This window comes from Pteropus medius, unplaced genomic scaffold (genome assembly GCF_902729225.1).
Source record: "Pteropus medius unplaced genomic scaffold, Ma_sr-lr_union100, whole genome shotgun sequence".
Lineage (NCBI taxonomy): Eukaryota > Metazoa > Chordata > Mammalia > Chiroptera > Pteropodidae > Pteropus > Pteropus medius.
Window position 1 is genome coordinate 231,429 of NW_024350919.1, and position 25,779 is coordinate 257,207.

The 25,779-nt window shown below is 59.7% G+C and overlaps 1 protein-coding gene and 1 pseudogene across 7 annotated transcripts in view; one reads left to right on the forward strand and one right to left on the reverse strand.

Moving 5' to 3' along the window:
• ADARB1 (adenosine deaminase RNA specific B1) overlaps positions 1-25,779 on the forward strand; it is a 96,351-nt gene that overhangs the window by 64,556 nt on the left and 6,016 nt on the right. For 5 of the 7 annotated variants that reach the window (XM_039840067.1, XM_039840062.1, XM_039840069.1 and 2 more), the window contains 7 exons: positions 5,791-5,865; positions 9,165-10,099; positions 13,842-13,956; positions 15,535-15,703; positions 16,453-16,601; positions 17,669-17,837; positions 25,084-25,265. In XM_039840067.1, the coding sequence (XP_039696001.1) occupies positions 5,791-5,865; positions 9,165-10,099; positions 13,842-13,956; positions 15,535-15,703; positions 16,453-16,601; positions 17,669-17,837; positions 25,084-25,265 (1,794 nt within the window). The remainder of the gene's footprint in view (positions 1-5,790; positions 5,866-9,164; positions 10,100-13,841; positions 13,957-15,534; positions 15,704-16,452; positions 16,602-17,668; positions 17,838-25,083; positions 25,266-25,779) is intronic. The other 2 variants (XM_039840064.1, XM_039840066.1) reach the window with 2 other exon arrangements.
• LOC120584416 (uncharacterized) lies at positions 1,074-1,191 on the reverse strand (annotated as a pseudogene).

Below are 25,779 nucleotides of genomic sequence, written 5' to 3' on the forward strand. Positions count from 1 at the left end.
CCCACCAGGTGGTGCACCCATTGCCAGAGGTGAACCGGCTCTGACATTGTTGTCACCAGAGTCCACAGTTGACGTTAGGTCGCCCTTCGTGTCGTGCGTGCCACAGGTTGGACAGGCGTATGACAGCACGTGTCCACCGTGGTAATGTCACTCAGAGTACTTCCCGCCCTGGAGGCCCTGAGCGCCCCATGCGCTCCTCCCTCCCTCCGGGCCCGGCGACCTGATCTCGCGTCTCCATGGTTTGGCTTTCTCCGGAAGGTCAGGTGTCGGAGGCCTTCTCACTCACTGGCTTTCCTCGCTTAGCCACGTGCATTTAAGGTCCCTCTGTGTGTTTCTGTGGCTTGATGGCTCGCTCCTTTGTATCACTAAATAGCCTTCCGCTGCCTGGACGGGCCCCTGTCTATTTACCATTCGCCCGCTGAGGGGCATGGAAGTCTTGGGTACCTCAGGTACCTTCGTTAGAGAGTGATCACGTCATCGGTCAGTTTTTCCTGTGGCTGCAGTTAGTGTAGCCGTCAGCAGGTCGCGTGCTTCATAGCAGATCAACACGAGTCATCTCCATTAAACACTCCTCTCTTTGAAATTTGCAGTGTGTGGCATTAAAAATAAACCCTACATCATAAAGAACACGTAAAATTGTCCTCAAACCATCCTTTCTGAGAGTAAAATGGATTAAATCTAGTTATAGGTTGCTAGTAATTTCAGTCAAGGTTGCCATTTGTCTTAAACGTTTTTAATCTATAAATTTCTAGTGAATTCCTAAAGGTAGCACTTTTCACCAGCAAGGTAGAGGATGTTCAAGTTCTGGTGCGTCTTTACCATAAGTGAGTCATGCTCATTACATTTTATTCCAGAACATCTTTGCTCCTGCGGGGAGTGGGGTGAGGGGGTGGGTACGGCTTTTCTCCGTAGAGAGGCGAGCTGTCTTAAGCCAATAGGGACATTGTGCAGATTTTTTTTTTTTTTATTTTTAGACAAGGCAACCCTTGGTTGACCTCACAGATTGCAAGGACCTTGTCAGCTTACAATCCCTTATTATTACTATTATTATTTTATTTTATTTTATTTTTTTACACCTACAGCACCTGGTCTTCCTAGGTGGTCTCTTATCCAAGTACTAACCAGGCCCGACCCTGCTTAGCTTCCGAGATCGGACGGGATCGGGCACGTTCAGAGTGGCATGGCATAGACTAGGTGCTTTATACTTTGCTTTACAACGTGAGCCTCCATGAAGGTATAAAGAATAATACGGCAGGTAACTGTTTACCTGCCCCACTCATCAAATGCAGCCCTGCCGATCGAATCCTGTTAACTTGAAAAGTAACCTGTGGAGAACCAAACAGACACTAATGAGTGACACAGGTGGACCAGCCACATCTTCCTCGAGGTCACCCGTGTCCAGTCCCGTTCCTGCATGGCACACTCACTCATGCATGACTGCCTTGGGACGCCACCTCTACCAAACGCACTCTGTTCTGACGTGGACCTGGCAGCTCAGTCCACGGGCCACACGCGGCCTCAGGTGGAGGCTCGGTCGTCTCTGGTCTGGGGGGCTGGCCCCCACTCACTGCTCCCTGAGTTCAGAGGTTTTCCTGAGTATTCAGACCTATTTGTTTTTCCACGTGAACCTTAGCATTGGCGTGTCCAGTCCCATTAGAAAAAGACAAGTTGGAATTGTGATGGGGACTGAGGGAAACGTCCACCCCAGGCCTTGGACGCCGAGCCTGCTGGCCGCTCTGCGCTTCGCTGCCCCCGGGCGGAGCCCACGACCTGCTTCATGGCGTCCTGAAAGTGAACACTCAGTTTGAATGTCACTGCCAAAGAAAGCTTTTCTTTAACCGCCGTTCCTGGAGTTGCTCCCTGTGGGCTTTTCACGGGGTTTTAATCTCACGTCTTTGCAGCCCGGCTGTGCGGGGCGCCTTTCAGGGAGAAGGGCAGGGGCCGTGGCCGGGCTGGCGAGCGCACGCACCGCCCTTCGGCTTTGTCCTGGGCCCTCTGGCGCCCGCGGCGCTGGCATTTGTGCAGCGTGCCAGCGGCTTCCACTTCTGGCCTCCCCCGCGCCCCGCCGGGCGGTGTCCACTGCGAGACATTTCCATGTCCTTTCTTCGGGATTTAAATATGTGGGAGTGGGGACCAGGTGCACTGTACAAATTCGGGGATCTCTGTTGGAGCCGGGCGCCCCCGCGGCTCACGCCTGCTGTTGGCGTCCCTGCAGACGTGCCCTTCCGCGTCCCGGGCTCCAGGGGGCCGCCTCAGCACAGCAGTCACCGGCGAAGTGTGAACGTCGTGTGTGCCTTCCGCTTACTTCTTAATCAAGTTTCTTATCGGAGAGACTGTCGAGTCACACGTAGCTGTAAGAAATAACACCAAGAGAACCACGTCCACTTTACGCGGTGTCCTGTCACAGACAGGACGTCGACCCCGATACGGGCAGTGTCCGGAGCATTCCAGCGCCGCCAGGATGGCTCCCGTCACTCCGTGTCACCACCACCGACCTAGTCCCCATCCGCACGGGCCCCGGCCCCAGGTCACTGCGGGCCCCGGCCGTTTGTCCCTTTTATTGCCACGTGGCGTTCGTGGCGTGGGTGCCACAGCCCGTCTGACCGGCTACCCGTGGACAGGCAGCTGGGGTCCCGCCAGTTGCGGGTGCTGTGTGCAGCCGCTGAGAGCACCTTGCCTCTGTGTGAGCGCGGGTCTCCGTTTCTCTGGGAGAAACGCCGAGTTTGGTTTTTAAGACGCCGCGGAACCGTTTCCCTGGGGGCGCGCCGCCTTCCACCCCCGCCGGCACGCCGCGAGGGGTCACCCGGTGTCCTCGCCAGCACCGGCTCGTCACAGGTTTCGTTTCGGCCGTTCTCGTGAGCGTGCCGTGGCGTCGCACGTGGTGTGAAGTCGCATTTCCAACGGCCAACACTGTCGAACGTCTTTCCGTGCGTTTTCTGTCCGTCTGCGTTTTCAGTCAGACGCCTCTCGCGGCTTCTGCCCGTTTTCTCGTAGGATTGTTCGTTTTATCGTTGAGCTTTGAGAATTTCTTGTGTATTCCATTTGTTGGGCGTATGGTTTTCAGATAGTTTCTCTCAATAGCTTGTCTTTTCATCTTCAGCAGAGAAAATTTTTCTAATTTTGATGAGGTCTAATTAATAAAAAAAAACCAAACAGTTTATTTGCTGGGTTACGCTTTCGGTGTCTTGTCTCCACACCTTACCCGGCCCTTCGTCTCTGGGGTCTCCCCTGCCCTGTCCCTCACAGTCTGACGGTTTCCTGTTCCCACGCTCGCCCTGGCCCGTGCTGAGTCTGCGTCTGAGGCGCGCGCTCCGTGCCGTGGCTCCGGCCCCGTGCGTGCCAGGGCTGTCCTTGCTCCGCAAAGCCACTTCCGTGCCCCGTCGACAGTCGGGGGGAGGGGCGGCTGTCACGGGCTCCGTCTGCTCCCCTGGGATCTGTGTGTGTCCCTCGCAGGGCCGTGCTGTCTCGATGGCTAACGCCGCAGTCTGTTGAAATCGGTCCGAGTCCTCCGCTCTCTTCTTCGTCACGGCTGCGTAGAAACCTTTCTCAGACAGCTCCGGCGTCTCTCTCTGGGTTGGCGTCTGCATCGTCTTCTCGTTCTGTTTGAGATCTTTCTGGTTGTCCGTATGATGAATGAATTTTTATCGAAGCGCAGACATGTTATGTTACGAGACTTTAGTCCTGCTTAAGGCTCGAGTTTCAGCTGACTTGCTCTCCTGCTGTTGTGGGAGGGGTCGCCAGGCAGGGGTGAAGCGGGGTCCCCACCGGACCTCCACCGACGCTGCTGGGGGGGTGGAAGTCCTGACCATCCCCTGGCCTCTGACTTCCCGGCCAGGAGGGGACTGGCACCTGTCACCTCCGTGCGGAGTGTGTATGTTCTCTCTGACTACGTTGCAGGGGGTCGAGGCACCCCCTCCGGTCTGGCTGCTCGGGGCGCTTTGTCCCTTCCTGTCCTGCGGGTAGGGCCCTTGCCTGGTCCTTTGCCAGGAAGAGCAGCGTCTGTTGGGGGTTTGTCCACATCCGTAGGTGGTTCCAGGTTGCCGGCTTCTCCAGCTCCAAGTCTGGGGTAAGGACACAGAAAGGAGACCCAGGGGACCCGTGCTGTGTCGCCCTCGGCTGGCAGGTCTGCCTTCCCCGCTCTGCCCTTCAGAGCCTCCAGGGTGGGCTCTGGCTGCACTGGGGCAGGAAGGGGCTCCTCCCGCCGCACGAGTCCAGCCATGGCTTCAAACGAGGCGCAGCGAGCGAGACGGGCTCCCCGGACAGGTCTCCGTCGCTCTGTCCCTCCAGAGCTGACGGCCAGGGTTCTGCGAGGTGCTGCGTTGCGTTCCTCACGCCACCCGGTGCTCTGCCGCAGCCGCCTGCCTCGTCTCCGCGCTGTGCCCCGTGCCCCCGCCCCACGCTCGGTCTAACCGGCACACGCCCACCTTCCCACCGGACCCTCCAGCCGCGGGCCCCCCCGGATCTCAGCGAGGTTCCCTCTGCACACTTTCCACAGGAAATGCCAGAACACGTAGGGACGCAGCCGCACACGCAGCCGCACGCGCAGCCCCAGGCCCGCGGCCGTAGCGGCACCGCCAGCCTCACACACCTGCCGTCCGCTTCCCCGCCTCGCCGGGCCGCCCTGTCACAGTGAATCTCAGGCTACACACTGAGGGAGTCTCTTTCCACACCTCAGATGACTGGCATTCCTCCCTGAATCAGCTCTCCGGACAGTGTTCCCAGTGACTCTCTCATGCCGACTCTGATGCATTTCAGGGTCTGCGGTGCCAGCACTGTGCTTTGCACATAGTAGATTTCCAGAAAACACATCTGGAACTAACGAATATAAAACAGCAATGCTTTTAAAACTATCTGGAGCACTGTCCTGAATAAAAGATTCTAAACAGAAACTCATTTAGCGTTTAGCAACATTTTCGCCAGGTGGACAGTTAGATACAACATTATTAAATAATTGTCACAAAACTGTATTTTAGATTCTCGATACATGAGAGACATTTATAAGATGTGCACGCATTAGCACGTTTGGTCACCGTTTTCTTCAAAATACCGAGTTTGCCTTCAGCTGACGTATAATGTAAGTTTTACACGTGTGCAGAGCAACATGTGGCTACAAAGTGTGCGAGTCGTCTTTGTCCTCAGTTGCAGTGGGATAGGATTCCTCGTACAGGGTGTGTGTGAGGACAGCCTTCGCTAAGGGGAGTCACTGGAGGAAGAGGAATCTCTCACATTTGTTCACAACTAGATAACTGGAGTCACTGTTCTTTGAGAATTTCTCGTGGTTTCTCCTGCCAACAAAACGATAAGTTCCCGATGGCTGAGAAATTAGATCAGATTTAGAAGTGCCCTGCTCTGTGCTTCCATCCACGTGCCATGCTCCTCACGGCGCCTGAGATGCTGTGGGCCTTTCTTCCTCTGTGTGTAGCCTTAGTTTGTAACCCAAACCGAAAGTCTGCCCAGGGCAAAGATCTAGCGGCCACGGCCTAGTTCTGCCCTGAGGCGTGAGGCCCTGGTCTTCAGCCCTCCCGCGGGAGGGGTCTCGCTCAGACACGCCCTCACCTTTCTCCTGGGGGGGCTCTCCCCTTCCCCCGCACCTCCCCCCTCCATCGTGCCTCCCACAGCAGAGCCCTCGGGCCAGGTGGTGACAGGTACAGGGGAGGTGGGGACATCAGTGCTGGGTCCTCGTTCCCTGAGTTGTCCCCGGTCTGTGGTGACCTCGTGGCTCCACAGGCAGGCCGGCCCCGCGGCTCGTGCACGCCAGGCCCGCTGAGCGCTCTCTCCTTGCTCTTTCAGACGGAAGCCGCCCGAGCCGGTCAAGAGGCCCTCAGCAGCGCTGTGCCGCGGACCTGGACGATGAAGAGAGCATGAGTAAGGCCCAGGCCTGCCGCGCGGTGCCGGGCGCCTTCCCGGCTCCGCGTCTCTGCGACGCGTTCCGTGAGCCGGGCGGGGAAGCAGGTTTCCGGTGATGGGGCTAATCGCGGTGGCCTGTTCTAGATTTGGAATCCATTCCCTGTTGACCGTGGGCATCTTCCTTGCCGCCACGTGTCCAGGGTTGTCACTCGCGGCTGTTGTCCCGGGCGACACACACGCCTGGAAGGAGGGCGTGTCCCCGGAGCACACGCCACAAAGCTGCACGCCTCCTGCTCAGTCACGGCCTGGTTCTCATGATGCTGCCAGGGTCTGTCTGTGCACACCTGAGATAACCTGTGAGATGGTGCGAAACACCTGGCCCCTGGGGTGACGTTGCACACGTTGTCCGGTCACACACAGTGATCCCCCTGGAGTTCTAGGCACGGGCTCACACGGGTCTGTGGCCTTGAGCTTCCGGACTCTGCTGAGCCTTAGGGTTGGTGTGGCCTGCAGCTCACCTTCCCCTTCCCACGCCGTCCTCTCTGGCGGGGAGAGACGGAGGGGACGGGGAGGTCTGGGCTGTGCCAGCCTGTCCTCGCCACGCCGTCCTCCACCGAGGGGCCAGCAAACATCCCTCTCTCTCCCGAGTCACCTTCGGTCCCAGATTGTAAGGTTTAGACACCCCCGCGGTGCGGGGAGCTGTCGGCAGAATCGCCCCTGAGACGTAGGTACACGCCCACTTCGGTCGCTGCCAAGGGAGGGCACGCAGGTCTGAGGGACGAGTGGCCTTTCATCAGAGCAGTCACTGATGCCCAGAGCACAGCCCAGGCCGATCCCCTGCGACTTCGCCCAGGACCGGGCAGCGGAGGCCTCGGGGTTGGCCGGTCTGCACGGGCAGCACAGGCTCGCCGGCGGGCTCTCCCGCCTCCCGGGCCGCCCTGGGGCTCTGTCGCAGGCGGGGCCCCGCGGGCTGGGGCTGTGCTCCACGCACAGCGGACGTTCTGTCCGCACGTGTGGAGTCGGGCTCCGTGTGCCGTTTCAGGGGCACGTGGCCGTCGCTGTCCCTGCCATGGGCGGGCATGGCCGCTGGCTGCCCCGGGGTGCCGTCCTCAGGCGGGCGTGCCCGTGGGGTCCTCATAGAGCCAGCTGCACGTTCTCGCTGGTCAGCGCCACTCGCTGCCCCTGTGAGCAGCGTGCGCGTGGCTGTGCCCCGGCCTCCTTTCTGTCAGGACTGTGGGCTGCCGTCCACGGCGGTCACCTGGTGTGGGTGGAAACGTCACAGCGTAGATTATGTGACTGGCCCCAGACCGACCCCGCGGAAACTTAGATGAAGGGTGCTGAGTGAGCTTCCTGGGAGACGAGCTGCCGGTTCCCGCGCTGACACCGCGCGGTGCCCGGTCTCTCTGTCGGTTTGAAAGTGACAGGGACGCCGCTGCGATCCACACCCGCATTTGTGACGTGTGAGGCGGAGCCGCTGTCTAGAAGCTGTGGCAGCGGGTGCCGCTCTCCAGTTTTAACGTCTGCCTTTTCTTCCCTCAGTCGCACTCCTAGTGAGACGGGACACGCGTGGCGCTGCAGTGCCCCTGAAACGCGCGAACTAGGACGTGTGCGAACTGTGCTGTCGAAGGCGTGTTTGTCTTATCTTCTCAAGACGGCTGACCCTGTCCTGACCGTTCTTGTTTCTTAAAGGGAAGCGTCCGGCCCCGTCGAGGCTGCAGGCACCGGCGGCGTGGCAGGCGGCGTGGCTGCCGGCGGGCCCCGGCTCCGCGGCGCAGCCCGAGGGGCCGTCTGCGGTGGCCTCGCTGCTGGTTCCTCCACCCTGCCTCACGCTGCCCTGTTGGCCTCTGCTTCCTCTGAGCTCCCGAAGGAGTAACCTATCGAGCTTTTGCTGGAGGATGTTATAAATGGAAATTTAGTGTCTATTCCGTCAGCTTTGTCAACTGGGAGAAGTGGTGTGTGTGTGTCAGGACAGGGGAGGGCGCTGGGGCAGAGAGAGTCCGTCACCTGCCTCTGCGCAGGACGGGACGGTCCCCACGGGCTGCTTAAACCGGGGTCGTCCCTTACCTCTCACCGAATGGTGACGGCCCAGCAGAGGCAGGAGCTTTCCCTGTGGCCTTGGTGCCCGATGTCCCGTGGGCCCTCCCACAGGTGGGGCTGACTGGCGTTTTCAGACATGCAGCTCGCGTGACATGGCGGATCTGCCTTTACATAGGGAAGTAAACGTAGACCCAGGCCGCCTGGAACTCGCTTCACAGTCGTTAGAACATCTTGATCCCTTCACAGACTGTGGATTTGTGGAAGCTGGCATAGGTCCTCAGTCACGTCAGCAGCATCGTGACGCCCCAGCTTCATGCTCACGCCAGCCTCTGGGGACAGGGCAGAAAACACGGAGTCACAGCTCGTGGTTTTAAAAAGCTTGCAACAGCAGAGAGAGTAAATGCTTTTTTATTCCCGTTTTTGAAAGTAAAATCATAATTTGCCATGAACTTTTAGAGTTCTAAAATTGTCTTTATTAATTGCAAATATAAACTACCTTTAAAAAGTAGGATAACCAACTTATTTGGCAAATCCATCAAATAAAATCCATCGAAAAAAGACAAAATTGCCAGCTTTAGTTATGAAGTTGTAGCCCACCCGCAACTTCGTTCCTACATCTCGTTCTTATATATTTTTTCTATCATGAAATGTATTAAGGATTCAGAGGTAAATCGGCCCCCACGTATAGTGAAAAAATTGGAAACGAACACTAGTAATAAAGCTGTCTCCTTCAAAAGTAAAGCCCGAAAGGCCAGAACACTTCACGTAGCTACAGAGGCAGATTTCTGAGACTGACTCACGAACCAAAACTAGCACGGCCAATGTCGATCGAATATTTTAGACCCGAGGAGCTAATCAGCCTGTGAGCGCCCGTGTTTAAAGGGAGATGCTGCAGTTCAAAGCCCAGTGAGAGCAAGTGACACTGACCAGGGGCAAAGTGCCACGGTCACTGACTCGTGCAGCACCGATCCCTGACCTGCTGAGTGAGGTCCCCCGGGCCGAGTCATCCTCCCGCAGTTCAGTAAGCTCGAGCAGTGTCGAGGCGCTTCAGAATGTTCAGAGCCCCTCTTTCCGAGCGAGGGCAGTGGGCGACAGACAGCAGAGGCGGGAGGAGCCAGGATCTAGCAGAGCTCAGGCTGGTCCTCGCGGCCGGCACGGGGGCGTGAACTGAGAACACACATCACTTGACCAGTTACAAAGAGGTAAAGGAATCTATAAATTTTGCATTTACAAGATCCTGCAACGAAGGCGTTGTAAGTTGCTCTCTCTGGGCACCGCAGGTTCAAGCAGCACAGATGCTCAGGAAAACGGCAGTGTGGACCGCGCGCCCCCCGGGGACGGCGGCCCGCCGGGGCCGGCCGAGGGCTGCCCGGTCTCCGGAGGGGCTGGCGGCGGCGCCGGCAGGAAGCGGGCTCTGGACGAGGGCAGCAACGGCCACGCCAAGTTCCGGCTGAAGAAGCGGCGGAGGGCGCCGGGGCCCGCCCTGCCCAAGAACGCGCTGATGCAGCTGAACGAGATCCGGCCCGGGCTGCAGTACGCGCTGCTGTCCCAGACGGGGCCCGTGCACGCCCCGCTCTTCGTGGTGGCCGTGGAGGTGAACGGCCAGGCCTTCGAGGGCGCCGGCCCCACCAAGAAGAAGGCCAAGCTGCACGCCGCCGAGAAGGCCCTGCGCTCCTTCGTGCAGTTTCCCAACGCGGCCGAGGCGCACCTGGCCCTGGGCCGCGGCCTGCCGGCCAACACGGACTTCACGTCGGACCAGGCCGGCTTCCCCGACGCGCTCTTCAACGGCTTCGAGACCCCGGACCGGGCGGAGGTGCCCTTCTGCGTGGGTTCCAACGGCGACGACTCCTTCAGCTCCAGCGGGGACCTCAGCCTGTCGGCGTCCCCGGTGCCCGCCAGCCTGGCCCAGCCTCCGCTCCCCGTGCCAGCGCCGTTCCCGCCGCCCAGCGGGAAGAACCCCGTGATGATCCTGAACGAACTGCGCCCCGGCCTGAAGTACGACTTCCTCTCGGAGAGCGGGGAGAGCCACGCCAAGAACTTCGTCATGTCCGTGGTCGTGGACGGCCAGTTCTTCGAAGGCTCGGGGAGGAACAAAAAGCTCGCCAAGGCCCGGGCCGCGCAGTCCGCCCTGGCCGCCGTTTTCAACTTGCACTTGGACCAGACGCCGTCACGCCAGCCCGTCCCCAGCGAGGGCCTCCAGTTGCACCTGCCCCAGGTGAGGAAAGCGCGGTCGCGCCTTCGTCGTGCTTGCAGACAGGACTTGGTGCCATCGTCACTGTGTCCCGGCCAGAAATAGTTACCAGTAAGTCTGGCTGCCGGGAGGCCTTTCCTGGATCGCACCGGCCATGTGGTCACTGGGGAGCCGGCCCGAGGCCATCACGGTGCAGGGCGGGGCCACCAGAGGGGTGCTGTCAGCCCTGCCCATGCTGAGCCTGGCTCTGGAAGGTGGCCCACAGTTCCCGCCCTTGGGGGCCCCAGCCCGTAGCAGCAGCCTTTGGGGGTGCGGGGCCCCCGGTCCTGCCCCAGCTCAGGGCGTCCTCGCAGCTGCATCAGGGACCCAGGGCGGGAGTGGCCAGTCAGCAGCCAGAGCCCCGTCTGGGTCCAGGGGTCGAGCCTCGGGCTGCAGCACGACTGGAGAGTGGGCCCGCAGCAGTAGGTAGCGTGTGTTGGGGGCCCGGGGCAAGTTCTGGGGCCCACCGGATGCCGCAGTCTCTCTGTGCCTGGCACTGCAGGTCCCCTCTGCCCAGCTCGAGGTGGCAGCACACTTACGCCTGGTCTTGGGTCCCCAAGGTCAGGGTGAAGACAAAGAAATGTTCAGGGCACGCTCAGACCAGCTTCTCTGAGAGAGGCAGCGTGAAGGAGACGTGGCATTTAGTTGTCACCTCCAAATCCCACAGCCCTGATTGTTGCTTCTTGCCTTGGAAGTCCCAGATTCTCTGCTCTGCAAGAACCTGGTTTCTGGAGATGATTGTGTTGCCCCTTGTCAAAATGTTACTCAGTTTGCAGATGAGACGTCCTGGCCCGATGGGAAAGAGGACTTGGAATTGGTGGGGAGGAGGCTCGAGTCTCGGAGGAGGGTCCAGGAGTGTCACTGCTTCCCTTTTGCCTTTGAACCAACTGGAGTGACCTCTGTGCGGCTGTCCTCTGAGATGACCAGTCAGTCATTCTCAGTTTCAAAAGAAGGAGATTTATTTTGCTTAAAGCAACTTAATACAGAATCAGGATACAGTAACCCACTCCAAGTAATCTTCTGATTTTTTGTGAACCAAATGATTGTTTTTCACGTCAGCCTCTTGTTAAGACTCATCGGAGCCATTAGTCCATTACAGCTTCACACTTTGGTGGCACTAGTTCCCAAGCACGTTTTCATTTTGGAGCCACTGTTTCTTAAAGTATCTCTCAGCCTTAGTTCAAAGTAGTATCTGACGTGACCTGTTTTCCCTCGACATCGGCAGGGTCATACATCAGAGAACTGAAGTCACGTTGAGCGATGTGCATCCCAGGTGCCGGGTGTCACAGCAGAGAAGGGTGACGCCACAGACAGGAGGCAGAGGGTGGTCCACAGGTGTGCGTGCGCACTTGCAGCCCACGTCCCCCGGCCAGCCACTGGGACGCGAGTATGGAGCCGGGACCAGAGCAGCCTGACTGGGGAGGGGTGTCTGCGGAATCCTCCTACAGGGTGGGGCGCCATGGGCGGGGCCACCCACAGTCTTTGGGCAGCAAGCAGCAGTGTCTGGGCATCTGTGGCCTCGCAGTGTCTCCCAGACCCGGGGCTCAGGGTGTGCCCTGCTTTCCTGGAGGACTCGTGCGGCCGGCCTCTGGCCTGGGCACGCCGTCCCCTAAGATCCCCAGTGTCTCCTGAGCCTGGGTGTCACTCCCCACTGTCTCCCGAGAGCAACCCGCGCAGGACGCAGGCGAGCACCCCTGTCACGTGTCTGCCTTCGTGATTGCAGCAGGGCTGTGAAGCCTGGTGATGCGGCCAGCACAGGGCCCTTGGTCAGCGGCGAGGGTCACAGCAGCCCAGCCCAGCCCCTCACCCCGAGTACGTGCGGGCACCGAGCCGCGAGCCTGCAGCCGTGTGGGTTTGCTTCCTGGAGCTTGTCCCTTGGCTATCGCATGCGCCCCATGCTTAGAGGGCCAGGTCCCTTGTTACCCGTGGAGCAGGAGGCCGCGGCCGCGTGCACACATGCCGGTCTCCCACTGGTGCACGTCCGCAGACCCGCCCACCTCCGGCCCAATGTCTCCGGGCTCCGGTGGCTCCTGCTTCTCTCCCAGAACGTGGAGAGACGCCCAGCCTCACAGGAGAGGAACCTTTGTCTCCTCCGGGTGCCCCTAAGCTCACTATTCTTTACTTCTGCGTAAGTGGGAATGTGCTGCCCCTCGTCTGTGACGCCCTCGCCATCGTGTGTTTGCACGTCTGTGATCTGACCCCTTCCCTGCACCCGCGTCTGTAGCACGGGCGCCTCTGCCAAGGTGCAGCGTGGGGCCACGCCCCCAGGCGTCTGTCCACGCCCCTCATCATCCCCGCCCGCATTTTACCTGCTTTCGTCGCCCATAGTCTCCCGTACGCCGCCCGGCGTCTGTCCATTAATCCCCGCATTTGGCTGGTCTGTCCACGTATAAGATCAACCCCAGCCCGGCCCCGGGCGTCGTCACGCCCTCGTAAATCCCTGCTTGGCCAGCGCGTCTATCCATCCAGCCCTCGTCATCCCATTACTTCGGCGTCTTCGTCAGCCCTCATAGTCGTCATGTATATTATCCACATGACTCATCATGCCCATGCTTTTTTTGCCTGGACATCCAAGTCCCTCGGCCCGGCTCAAATACCCATTACATCCTGTCAGGAGCCCTCTAGTCTTGATGTCAGCCCTTTCTCCTATAATCCCATTTCCATTTGGCCCAGATCTGTCACATGCAGCACCCTAAGATCTTGAGCCTGTTCTCTCAGACTTTTGTGACAAAAGGAATGGAATGTTCTGATAACTGTACCTTTTCTAAATAAGTCGTCACTTAGAACGAATGCGGCTTCTATTCATCTAGGGTGTAATTTTTTAAGGGCCAAGCTGGGGACAGTAGAAGCAGCCATCTGATTGCCAAGACAAGTGTGATACCGGGCGGACACGGGTCCCACGTGGCTCCGCACCACCTCCCGTTAGGCATTGTTCCCGGAACCCTGGGTTCATTTTATCCACCGTAGCTCAGGAGCCGTAAAAGCCTAACAGATGGTTTGCTTCTGAGAAGCACTCCCTTTAGCACGCGTGGCTGTCAGGTCTAGTAAGGTAGCAATGGACGTGTCCCCAGTGTCACTGAACACGTTTTCTTTAAAGGCATAGCCTTGAGAATGTTCCCGTATCATTGTGTCTAAGTGATAACTGCCCTACAGGTTCTGGTCAGTGCTAGACCTTCAGGCCTGTTTTCTGAGCCAGGCTGATTGGTTTTAGCTGTTGAAATCACTGAGCAAGCCACCTGGCGGGCAGGGCCTTGGCCCGGGAGGCGCTGCGCAGTGCTTATGATTCTTTAATTGGATGACCCTTCAAATTACCCTTGCCCCCTGCCCCCCCCATGCGGTGTGTCACGCCCGAGGGCATGACCCTGGCCTTGCCAGCCCTAGCTGGACGCGCCCCAGAGAGCCTGGGCAGCAGAGCAGTGGGGGTGAGAAGCAGGGGACCCCAGGAAGGTGTCACCCCCTGTGCCTTGGTCACCGTGGGTGGGCTGTCACCATCCTCAGAGACCCTGTGAGGGTTCCAACCATGGCCCCTCATGTTCCTTGGACGTCTGTTTCCAAGGAGCGTTGGGGAGGGCACGCACACGCACGCACATGCACACGCACGCACGTATGTTTGCCAGATTTGCCAGTGTGACCCTGCGGGAGGGAAGCCACCTGTGCCTTCTCGCAGAGGGAGAGCGCCTTGGTGACCACGGGGACGCGAGGCGCCTGACCCTTGCTGTGGTCCTAGGTGCTGGCCGACGCGGTGGCCCGCCTGGTTCTGGACAAGTTTGCTGATCTCACGGACAACTTCTCCTCCCCGCACGCACGCAGGAAGGTCCTTGCTGGGATCGTCATGACGACAGGTAAGGGTCTCCATCTGTGAAAGTCTGACGGGAAAGCCTTTTTTCCTTCTTTAAAATGAATGCCTGCCAGCTGCACTTGGAAACGCCTGCGCTGCGTGTTCATCTTGGCACCCCAAGTAGCTTTCGCTGGGAGGCTTCCGGGGCTAGTGCTGGCTTCCCGGTCGGCCTGAGCGGAGGGTTGCAGCGGACGTGTTAAGTCTCACTCCGTGTGACAGCAGGACGCATCTGGTTTCTGAGATGCTGGTGCCACCAGGCAGGTTTCTCTTTGAGTGACCGGGGGCGGGGGGCTCGCCAGAGTTTCCCAGGCGTGAAGAGACCCCCAGTCCTCTTCCCTCACCGCAGGTCGGGGACCTTGTGCGGCTCCCCTGGGTGACTCCTAGGGACCGGAAGCCACAGCCTGGGTCCCTGCCCTCCGTTCACGTCCACGCGCAGGCAGGACGCAGGGCCCGCTGGCCGGGGAGGGCCGTCTGCCCGCTCCGCCAGCCAGAGGAGACCCGGCGCTCCGAGTTGTCCTTGTCCCTCGGGGGAGGACGGAGCTCTGGAACCCTCAGCGCTGGTCCCCCCATGCTCACAGACACGTGGTGGCTGTTGAGTGCCGGGACGCGGGTGCCCTGCACAGCTGAGTGCGGCGATGGGACGAGGCCAGCTGTCACGCGACTGCCGGGTTCCCGTGGCGCTTGGCGCCTGCGGCGTCCTCCCTCCTCGCTCCCCCGTCACCGTCCCCTTTACATGACTGGAAGGCGAGCGTTTGGGCTGCTGTGTGCAGCGGGCCCTGAGCAGCTGCTCCCGGCCCGGGGGCTGGTGCTGCTCTGACACCACTGCCCAGCGCCTTCTATAGACGAGGCAGGTGACCTCTGGCAGCGTTTGCCCCTCAGTGTGAATTTCGCCTGGGCCCCAAGGCCACCGTCCACATCGCAGGCAGCTCCCACTGATCTCGGGACCTTAGGTCGTTGGTCCCTGGGCCTCCGTTTCCTCCTCTGTGGAGACAGTAAGTGGCGTGTGCCTTGAGGACACTGGGAGCCAGGCGAGGACGCCGTGGCTCGTAGAGCTGGCACAGGGCCCGCCACCGAGCGAGCACCGTTTGTCCAGCTGGTGGGGAGGGCAGCGCATACCCAGGGCCGTCTGCAGTGTGTCGACACACTCACTACTGGGGGGTCGCCTTCCAGAAGGTTCTGGTGCTGAGGGCGTCGCTCCTGCACAGCTAGATGGTGGCAGAGACCCCTAAGCAGCACCCTGTGATTTCTGCTCTCCCTCTTGGCCCTCCGCTGTGTGCAACACTCCCTCCTCACCCCTTCGGTGCCCGGACACCTAGCTCAAGATGCGTTAGCTGACCAGCTAGTCTACCGCCAGCTGCTGCTTCCTGCCCAAGCCCCCAGGGAGCACCCAAGGAAGACCGCTGTGTCGCAGAGGACGCAGCCTCCTTCCCTGTGGCCTTCACAGCCACCGTGAGGGCCATAGAGCACGTCCTGCGGGAGGCTGGCGGTCAGGAGGGGCGTCCACGGGGCCCAGCCACCAGGGGTGCACTTAGGCGCAGGACCATGACTGTGACATAGGGGACTTGTCTGACTTGTTTTTCAGGCACAGATGTCAAAGATGCCAAGGTGATAAGTGTTTCCACGGGAACCAAATGTATCAACGGCGAATACATGAGCGACCGCGGGCTCGCCCTGAACGACTGCCACGCGGAGATCATAGCGCGGAGGTCCCTGCTCAGGTTCCTGTACGCGCAGCTGGAGCTTTACCTGAAGTGAGTTCAGCAGGTGAACGAGCAAAGGGAGCTGTTTTACAGAGCAACCCCCGCCCTGCCCCCCGTCAGGAAATACTGCACACCGTCACCGAAAAATTCCCAGAACAGCAGCTTCGTAGGTAGCCCTGGGGCTGGACCCCACTTTCCCATGACGCCCAAGCTACAAAACAGGATGGGCTAGCTCAACACACACATGTGCACACGCACACACATCCGCACGTGCACATGCACACGTTCGCATGCACACACATTCGCACGTGCACATGCACACACATTTGCACGCACCCACGTGTGCACATGCACACGCGTTCACACGTGCACACACTTGCATGCACACACGCTTGCACGCACACACGTTCGCATGCACACAGCGCCGCCACAGACTCAGGCCTGTGCTGAGCCCCTGTGCCGGGCTCTCCAGCCCTGTGACATAAGCGGAACTCAACTGCCTGGTGAAATGGCCATTCCTATCTCCCTGTGCTTAAACCAGCCCACCGTGGATCTAAACTGCTTCTCTTCACAAAGCCACTTCTCCACATGCACTGTCCGAATCAGAAACGAGAAGGAAAGGAGAATACGTTTCGATGAGATGTCCATTGTTGAGCAGACAAGAACCGTGAATTATCATAAACGTGTAAAGTAAAGATTCCAGGTCAGGCTGCCGCTTACCCTTTGACAGTCACCGTGACCTGGGTAGACTAAAATTTGCACACAGCGTGAAGTTTATTTTGCACCTTATTTCCTTTCAGTAGCAAAGATGACCAAAAAAGGTCCATCTTCCAGAAGTCAGAGCGCGGGGGCTTCAGGCTGAAGGACAGTGTCCAGTTCCATCTGTACATCAGCACCTCTCCCTGTGGGGACGCCAGGATCTTCTCGCCCCACGAGCCGGTGCTGGAAGGTACGGCCAGGCTCCCCCAGCGCCAGCGGCCTCTCAGGAAAACCGCGGTCCCCCAGGGACAGACAAGAACAGACCCACGTTGATACCCCTTTTCCTTTTCCCCAACGCCAGCCTTGAGCGTGGATCCGATAGGAGGATATAGCAGCGTGAGGCTTTCCTTTTCGATGAATAATTAGGAAACGTTCAGGGATGAAAATGTCGACTCTGATAAACTAAGTCACGGGACTAGAGAGCACACGAGATCAAAATCGTTTTCGGCACTTTAATTTGGATAATGAAAATCTCTAAATCGTAGATACATGTCTGATTTATGTGAATAAATCAGATATGTTCATATTTCTGATGAATAGTAACAGCAAAACTGTAGTTGGAGACTTCGGCTGGAATTCCAGAAGCTGGCCTGGGCCGATGGAGAGGGAGACCCTCCTTGTCACATTTCTCACACCCTTCTTTGAATACGAGTTAGTACTTGTGCTTTATTTGAATTTGTATCCACATCTCTTCTCCCAAGCTTAAGCATTATTTATTCCAAATAGAATGTTTGAGTGTGTTATTTTTCTTGATTATAAAAGCAACACATACCCACTGTTGAAAATTGCTAAATATCTTTAAAATATAAGAAAATTTAAATCTCCCGTGTTCATATGACCCAGAGGTACTTACTCCAGAGATTTGCACAAGCTTCCAGTGGGCTTATTTCTGCCTCCCTGTAGATTCCTTTTTGAAAATATAAAAATACTGGAAAAAATAAACACCCAAATAGCCATCATCTACAGCTAGCAAACTTTAGCCTTTTGCTCTGTTTGCTTCAGGTCATTTTTAATGATAGAAATAGATCATCTTGGTTAAAATGGAAGCCCTCTTTTTGTCCCCGACACCTGAGGAGACCACTTTTGTGTATTTGGCTGGTACTAGGTCCTTCTTGTCCAGTGTCATGTTACACGGTACACGTGGGTGTAGATTAAGCATGCACACACGAGGCCCAAAGGGTGTGACATTTGTAGGTTGCTGTTAAGCCTGCCTCTCCGTGGAGAAAAAGGCTGGTTTTGCCCGGTTTTCTCTCTTAGAACCAGCAGACCGACACCCCAACCGCAAAGCCAGAGGCCAGCTACGCACAAAAATAGAATCCGGTGAGGGGACCATCCCGGTGCGCTCGAACGCGAGCATCCAGACGTGGGACGGGGTGCTGCAAGGGGAGCGGCTGCTCACCATGTCCTGCAGCGACAAGATGGCCCGGTAAGGCCCCGGAGCAACCAGGTCCAGTCACCCCGCGGGCCCCGCCCACCGCGCCATCGCCGCGCGGGCCCCGCCCCCACCACGCCAGTCACCCAACGGGCGGTCCCGCCTGCGCCAGTTACCTCTGCTGCTTTTCAGAACTACTAGGTTTTGTCCCCATTCCACACTCCAGGGGTCCCCGCATTCTTTGAAGGACCAGGGCTCCAAGGGCCCCTGCGAGGGGACGAAGGTGGGCCTCTCCCTAGGGCTCTGGGCTCCCCACGGCCGCCCTTCAAAACAAGCATCTTGTCTTTGTTGTCATTTCGTGCGTGGTCTCCTCTGTGAACCGCTGTGTCTCACGGTGACATTGTAAAACCGTTTGCTCCCGGAGAAAACAGTTTCCTGCCCGTTGCTGCCCCTCCGATGGCCCTGCTTGCCTTCGGGAGCCTTCCCGAACCCGTGCTGTGTCGCAGACTCCCGCGCGCCCACGGGCATGCGCCCTGCGCACGGGGAGTGCCGGGCGGGCAGGTGGGGCAGGTGGGGCAGGTGGGGCTGCGCTGCCGGCCCGCAGGGCCCGCCCGCCCTTGGGAAGTGCCGCCCTCTCCGCGGCCCGCGTGCGGGGCAGAGCTTAGAAACCCCGTTTCTCAGACGCTGGCGTCAGCTGCAGCAGCGCCGCTCCCTTCCCCAGGTGTCTGTTGCGAGCACCGCCCGTTCAGCGGTGGGAAGGCACGTGTTGGGCGCACGGCCCCGCTGTCCTTGGCCAGCTGGCGGAGCCGGCGCGCGCGCACCTTTGCCTCGGTCCGGGCCCTGGTCCTCAGTGTCCCTGCTGGGTCTCGGCAGGGAGCCTCAGGCTCACAGAGCCCTCGATCGGGCCGTGGCCGTCCCCCCTAGCAGGCTCCCCAGAGAAGTGCTTATTTGTGGCGCGCCCTGCGGTCCCCTCTCCTGCTTCCGCGTGTGGGCGTGGCCTTGGACAATGCAGGGGCGCGTCCTTTTGGGGTGTCGATGTGGGCTCTGCGGTTTACAGAGCGGCGCTGTGCGTAAGGCCCATTCCTGTTCTTGCTCAGCAGGGAGTCTTGGGGACCCACCCCGATGCTGTGACACAGCTGGTGACCCCTGACCCCTGCCGCACTGCGGTCCCGGCCGTTAAGTGCGCGCATGCGGCGGAGACGTGGGCTTCTCCTGAGTGCAGCCTTGCGTTCCCGCCCGACAGCCCATGGTTACCGGAGGGGACTCAGTCCCTTCACCCCAGCAGGTCGCGGGGGGCGGCCCCTCTGCTTTCCCCAGCGGCCGCTCCTCTCCAGCGGTGCTGAGCGTCTGCCCGGCCGCCAGGCGCACCCCTCCTAGCCCCCAATTAAGTCCTTCCCGTTCGTCTTTTGGGTCGCTCACCTTTTTCTTTTTGATTTGCTTAAGTTCCTTTCGTAGTGTACGTCGCATCCTCAGCGGTTTGCCATGGTCCGTGTCTTCTCCAGGTCCAAGGCCAGGTCTTAACTTGGCGCTGTCTTTGACCGACGGGAAGCCCCCAGTTTTGATGTTACCTTACCTATTCCTTCGTCGCCCTGTGATCTGTACTCTCGGGAGCTTACTCAAGAAGTCCCTCCTCAAACTCAGGGCAGAAAATGCTCCCCCATGCTCTTCTGAGACGCGGCCACGTGGCTTCCGCATTCGGACCTCTGACACTCGCATTGTAGGAGGCGGTGTCAGTGCTGTAGCACAGAGTATGGGTCGCCCCTGTCAGGGCCGATGACCGCGTTTTCTCTCCGGTCCGAGGCCCCTGCCATGGCTGATGACTGCGTTTTCTCTCCGGTCCGAGGCCCCTCCCGTGCTCGCTGACCCCTCACAAGGCCGCGCCTGTTTCCACACTCGATTCTCTCGGTCGTAGTTAACTGTCATTGCACAAATTGTGTAGTTTGCATTCTGACGTTTTAATTGTTTCAAGGTCTGGTTGAACAAAACTCATTCTTTACTCTTTTTCTTTTTTTTTCAAACTTTTGGGAGCTTTTTATGAACTTTTATTCTGCATGTTTTAGAATCAGTTTGTCAAGTATCTCCAGATGTCTCGCTGAGATTTTATATGGAATTGCATTAAATTATGAACCGAAGTGGAAAGGATTGACATATTTAAATCAGTCCATTCTTGAATGTCGAATTTCTCTCCACATTTAAAATTTTTTTTTGTCATTTATAGTTTTTTGCAAAGATGTTAGGCAGTTTTTGACAGATTATTTCCTAGGATCTGTACTTTCTCTGTGGCCATGGTAATTCTTATGACTTGCTACGTGTGATTATTGCTGCTGTCGAGAAACAGTCGATTATTTTTATTGTGTTAAAAAACACAATATAAAATTTACCATCTTAACCATTTTTTGAAAACGTTTTATGAGCAGTTTTAGAGTCACAAGAAAATTAAGATGAAGGCGCAGACATTCCCACACACCTCCTGCCCCGCCATGCACAGCCTCCCCACTGCCGGCGCTGCCACCAGAGGGGGCATCCATGGTAACGATGACCCTACCCAACACGTCAGGAAGTGCCACCCAAGGTCCCTAGTGTCCGTTAGGGTCACCCTTGGTGGTTGCCTTCTGCGGGTTTGGACAAATGTAGAATTGTGTGCACCCAACTTTCTTTGTAACGTCAAAGACTGGCCGCCGGTGTGGGGGGGACGAACGGAGGGCTCTCGGTGGGTGGAACACCGCTCAGCCGAGAGAAGGCGAGCGATGAGACACCCACGGCACCGACAGACCTCGGAATAGTTATGGAGCTGAAAGAGACCAGACCAGAAGAATTCTCATTGTGTCTCCATTTATGTGAATTTCCAGAAAACGGACAGAAGGCAGATAGGAGGTGGCCCAGGGTGGGGGCTGGAGTAAGAAGGGACAGGAAGGAGGGACGAGTAGGCCAGGGTGTGAGGGAACCTTGCAGGAGACGGTCTCACGGGTGCATCCAGAGGCCAGTCATCGAGGCGTGTGCTGTGGCCCGTGCGCCGGGCTGCGTGGCAGCTTCGCCTCAGGAGGTCACAGAAGAAACGCAGTGGGAGTTAGAAAATGGCCGTGAAGGCGCGACAGAAGCGGGGCAGCCAGCTGCCTAGAGGCGAGCAGCAGAGCTGACCGCGGAGGGGCGGGAAGGAGCCGCCCAGGCGCGCCACGCCCGGGCCGGGTCTCCGCAGGGGCGGTGGCCCCTCGCCCCGCGGGTGTGGCCGGGAGCAGGGCGCGGGGCGGCAGAGGGCACGCCGTGCTGCGGGCAGCTGGGCCGGGGAGGCGTGGACGGCTTCCTTGCCAACGGTTCAAAGCGAGATGAGGTTCAACGTGTTTTAGGAAAGTCCGTTCCTAAAACCGACTCGCACGTAGGTAGACACTTTGAACGGAAGAACCTTGACTCGGCCCCTACCCCCAGGAAAGAGGGAAACGAGCGCATCAGTCCGGGGGCAGCTGTGGAGGGGGTGCGCTCAGCGGCGGGCTTGGCCGAGCTCGCCATTCCCGGGGCCCTTTACTGCCACCTTTGTTTCCAAAGCAGATGGGGCACCGAGGGAAACAATGCGATGACCCGTCCTGTCACGGGCGCAGGGACACACACGGCTGGCCGGACTCGGCTCGCTGACACGGCCCTGCTTCCTGGAGCTCGGCCTGCCCCCCCCCGCCCCCCAAGTCCGGGATGTGAACGCAGTTCATCTGCACCTTGTCGTTTTCTGTGGCCCTCGAGCCTTTAACCCCGACACCCAGATGGAACAGTGGCACGAGCACCCTGCGGGCTGGCTGGTGGAGGGGGTGGCCTGGGGCGCAGCCCGGAACGGGACCTGGGGGCACGTGACGCACGCCAGGGCGAGGCGGCCTGTGCTCAGGAGGAAACTGTTCCCTCCCGTGGAAAGCCCAGTTTGGAAGTGGGGCGTCCGGAGCTGCCGTGGTGAGTCCGGTTGCCCAGACGCCAGGCCCCGTCGCCCTGCGCCTCCTGGCAGGTCCCTTCTGTCCCTGGTGCCGGACAAACCCCCAGCGTCGGGCCTGACGCCCAGGGGGGCGGGGGGCACGGGCGGGGCCAAGTGGGCGCATTCCCAGCCCCAGCGCCATCTCGGAGGGGGGTGTGGGCGGCCACAGTCTCCTGGAGGACTGAGCCGCTGGACAGACCGTCCAGAGCGGGGGACCGACGGGCACCAGCGCAGCACGCCCGGGCGTGTTCCGGGCACCTGGGGCCGGTCGAAACCGCGCCTGGCCGCTCCTGCGGCTCCATGCCAGCCGCGCCCGTCGCCAAGGCCCAGAAGCCAGAGCTGTGAGAACAGGAACGAGCTTGAGTACATCAGAATTTCAACCCTGACCAAGCCCGGGCCGTGGAGGAAGGCGAAGCCACGCCTGAGGGCAGGGTCCTTCACGCGTGGCCCAGTCACCGGCCCTGCAGTGCAGTCGTGCGGGGCGCAGCTGGAAGGGTCTTGGCTGGGGCGACGCTCATGCTTTGTGTCTCGTTGAAATGGGGCTTCCGGCGTGCACCCCGCGACCTGTGCCTTTCACCGTATACGTCACAAGGGAAAAGCAAAGGCCAGCCGGGAGGAGGGGGCACGAGTTTCCCCGGAAGGGACAGCAGAGGACCTCGGCCGCCTCGCCCCTCCGCCCGCAGACACCACGCAGCCCTCTGTCCTGCAGGCGGGTGGGCCCCACCCCCACCCCATGGCTCATCCAGACGCCAGGCACCCCACTCTGCCTTGGCTGCAAACAGGGCTTCCCTTGACCTCTTTTCCAGGTTGATAACTTACTAGAATAGCTCATGGAACTCAGGGTGCTGTTTACTGAATTGACCACCTTATTATACAGGACGCGATGGGAAGCGGGGCACAGCCCGGGGCCCAGCGGCAGTCCTGGGGTGCAGAGCTTCCGTGCTGGGTGGCGTTCACCCACCCAGGGGCTCGCCGGTGGCAGCTCGCGGTGAAGGCCCACAGCCCAGGCTGCCCGGGGCACAGTGACGGGAGTGCAGCCAGCCGGGCCTAACCCCCGAGTGCTGGGCTGCCCGGAGCTGCGGGAGCGAGCGGAGGCTGCCCGGAGGGGGACAGCCCGCTCACTGAGCTGCCGTCAGGGTCCACCCTGCCCGTATGGGCAGGTGGGAGGGGGCCAGGTGTGCCCTGGAGGCTGGAGGTCAGCTAGCCAGAGTGGGCATCTTCTGCCTGCTGGGGGCCTACCAGGCTTTCTCTGGGTGGCCCCACGGTGGAAGCAGGTTTGGCCATTAGGACAGTTGGCAGTCACTGGCCAAGTCCAGTCGCCCCGGAAGCTGTCCTGTGGCCGCTGGCCTGGCCACCGCACACTCGGCGGCCGGCGGCCGGGTTCCCCATCTGCGCAGAGGTCTCCTGGGGGTCGTCGGTGGCCCGGAGCCTGGCTGCGTTAGTTCATGCCTCGTGGCCGTCACCTGCGTTTGCACTCCTGGGAGGTGCGATGTGCGCCGTTCCTTGAAGGGCTGGTGGCAGCCGTGGCGGGGGGCACACCACTGCCGTCCAGGTCTCTGCCAAGCAGCCGAAGCTCCTGGCACCCCCCTGTGAAGCGTGCGTTCAGAATTAATGACTAGGGACAGACGATTTCTGCACGATTGCTGACTGGAGGTCGGCCTGAGGAGGCCGGATTCAGCTTGACGGCGGCCGTGGGCCATAGGCACGCTCCTGCTTTTCACTTCTGCCTTTCCAAGGAAAGGGAGCCCTGTTTCGTGCCTTTTCTCGGGAGGTGGGGAGCTGCGTTTCATTTCTGTGTCGGGAGCGGGGGGACCATGCTGTGGGATTGGAACGTGCCCGCTCAGCACGCACACGTTGGTCTGTGTGTGCCCGGTGCAGGGGCGGACCCGTGACCAGAGGCCCGCCCTCAGGGGGCTTGCTTCCTGGTGGGGTGGGAGAGGGACAGGAAGTAAAAAGCAGGCCCCTAAGCCCTGCGGGGAGGTAGCTTGGAGGGCTTGGGCAGGGTCATCGAGAGGGACTTTCCGCCAGACAGATGTGGGAACCGGGGTGGGGGCTGTCAGGGGCCACCTTCGTTCTGAGGGGCCCGAGGGTGGCTGCTCTGGAGGGAGTGGCGAGGAGCCTGGTGGCCAAGACTTGGGGGGCCAGTGACAGGCAGCGAGGGGTGAGTGGGGCTCGGGTTGGCCTGAGCCATGGAGCATGGAGCTGGGTGGCCCAGGACGCGGTTTGCCCTGCACTGCAGCCCGTCACAGCCCTGACCCCCATGAGGGCTGAGACATGGCGGAGCTGGTGGCAGTGCCATGACAATGGACACAGGGACGGCCAGATGTAGGGGGGCAGTGGGTCTAAAACAGCCCTACTCGGCTGCCAGGTGGCTCCCCTGTGGCCGCCCACCTGTCCTTCCCCGCTGCTGGCAGGAACATTTCCCAAAATGCAGACCTGATCAGTCCCTCCCTGAAAAACGCGTCCATTGAGTTAGCTGGCGACGCCGCCTCCCCCGCTGCCCTGAGGACTGGCCGGGCTTCGTGCACCCAGGCTGCCCAGGTTGGCCTGGCCTGGCCCCTGGCCTGTCCGTCCCCTCCCCCGCCTCACGGCCCCCTGGGCAGAGCTCAGGCTCACCCCTGGGGCTCCCCTGAAGCCGACACCTTCTGCTTTTCACGGAACCCCGCCGTCCCTGGGACAGGTGCCACCTCAGCGTTAAATGCTAGACTCGTCGCTTCACTGCTCGTCCCTGTCCGGACGGCCTGCAGGCCCCAGGAGCGCGTGGGCTACGCCGCCTCTGCCCGTGGGCTCAGGTCCCTGTTGGTGGGGATCAGAGAGCAGCAGCGTGTGTGACCACAACCCAGACGGCCCCGGTGGCCGGCGCTGGGGGTCGCTGGTTTAAGAAGCGCCGCACAGTCACTGCCCGGTGTGTTCATGCGGTGAACCGCGGCCGCCCTGGCAGGGAGGTGTGGTGACGGTGTGGCTGACTCTTGCCTCCGCGTGTTAAATGAGCCTGACTCAGTTGTCTTCAAGGGAATACCGGGTTAGTGTTTTCAGGGACTGCTTCAGAGCAGCCACTCTGTTGGAAGAAATAAAAAGTTCGCTTTCTGTTTCTGTCTTCCCTGGAGGCGCGCGGCTCGCAGCTCCCCACGTAGGACGGATCTTCAGTAAGTGTCGTCAGGGCAAAAGGTCTTTACAGCTTAAGTAATTCTATGTGTTTTTCTCTTTAAAATTCTAAACCACCAAGTCAGTTATTTCAGCCACTGCCCTTTAAACTGGCCGACACGTGTGCAGACCCCGCGGGCGGCTCTGTGCAGCAGGTGGGCGTCCGGCCTCAGGACCCTGCCCCGCCGACCGTGTCCCTCCCTACAGGTGGAACGTGGTGGGCGTCCAGGGCTCGCTGCTCAGCGTCTTCGTGGAGCCCATCTACTTCTCCAGCATCATCCTGGGCAGCCTCTACCACGGGGACCACCTCTCCAGAGCCATGTACCAGCGGGTCTCGAACATCGAGGACCTCCCCCCGCTGTACGCCCTCAACAAGCCTCTGCTCAGCGGCAAGTATCCCGCCCGAGTCCTGTCAGGCGGTGCCCGTCACCCGCAGCGAAGCTGCTCTGTGGCTAGCTGCCCCAGAGCACAGCCCGGGCCCTTCTAGAAGGAAGAGGGACTGTTTCCGGGCCTGGGGTGGCCTGAGTCCCCCGCATGGTCACCTCCATTATGGGTCAGAAACACCCACTTGTAGGGGACCTGCAGCCCGGATGTGGCAACCCATGTGTCTTCACACGGGCACCTGCTCCAGTCCTGTCTGCAGCAGACTCGGTGCCATGGAATGCGTGGAGTCTGTGTGTGCCGGCTGTCTGGGACGGCGCTGGGCCGGGCCACCAGGATGTGTTGTCACCGCCACTGTAGAGCAGCCCCCTGGTCAGGCAGTGGCCTGCCCTGGCTCCTCATGCCCAGCCTGCTCTAGGGAGGTTGGCCACGTACATGACGTGTGCCCCTGCTGAGCGCGTGTGTCAGGGGCGTGAGTGTAGACAGGACCAGTGGGTGTGTCAGGGGTGTGAGTGTGGACGG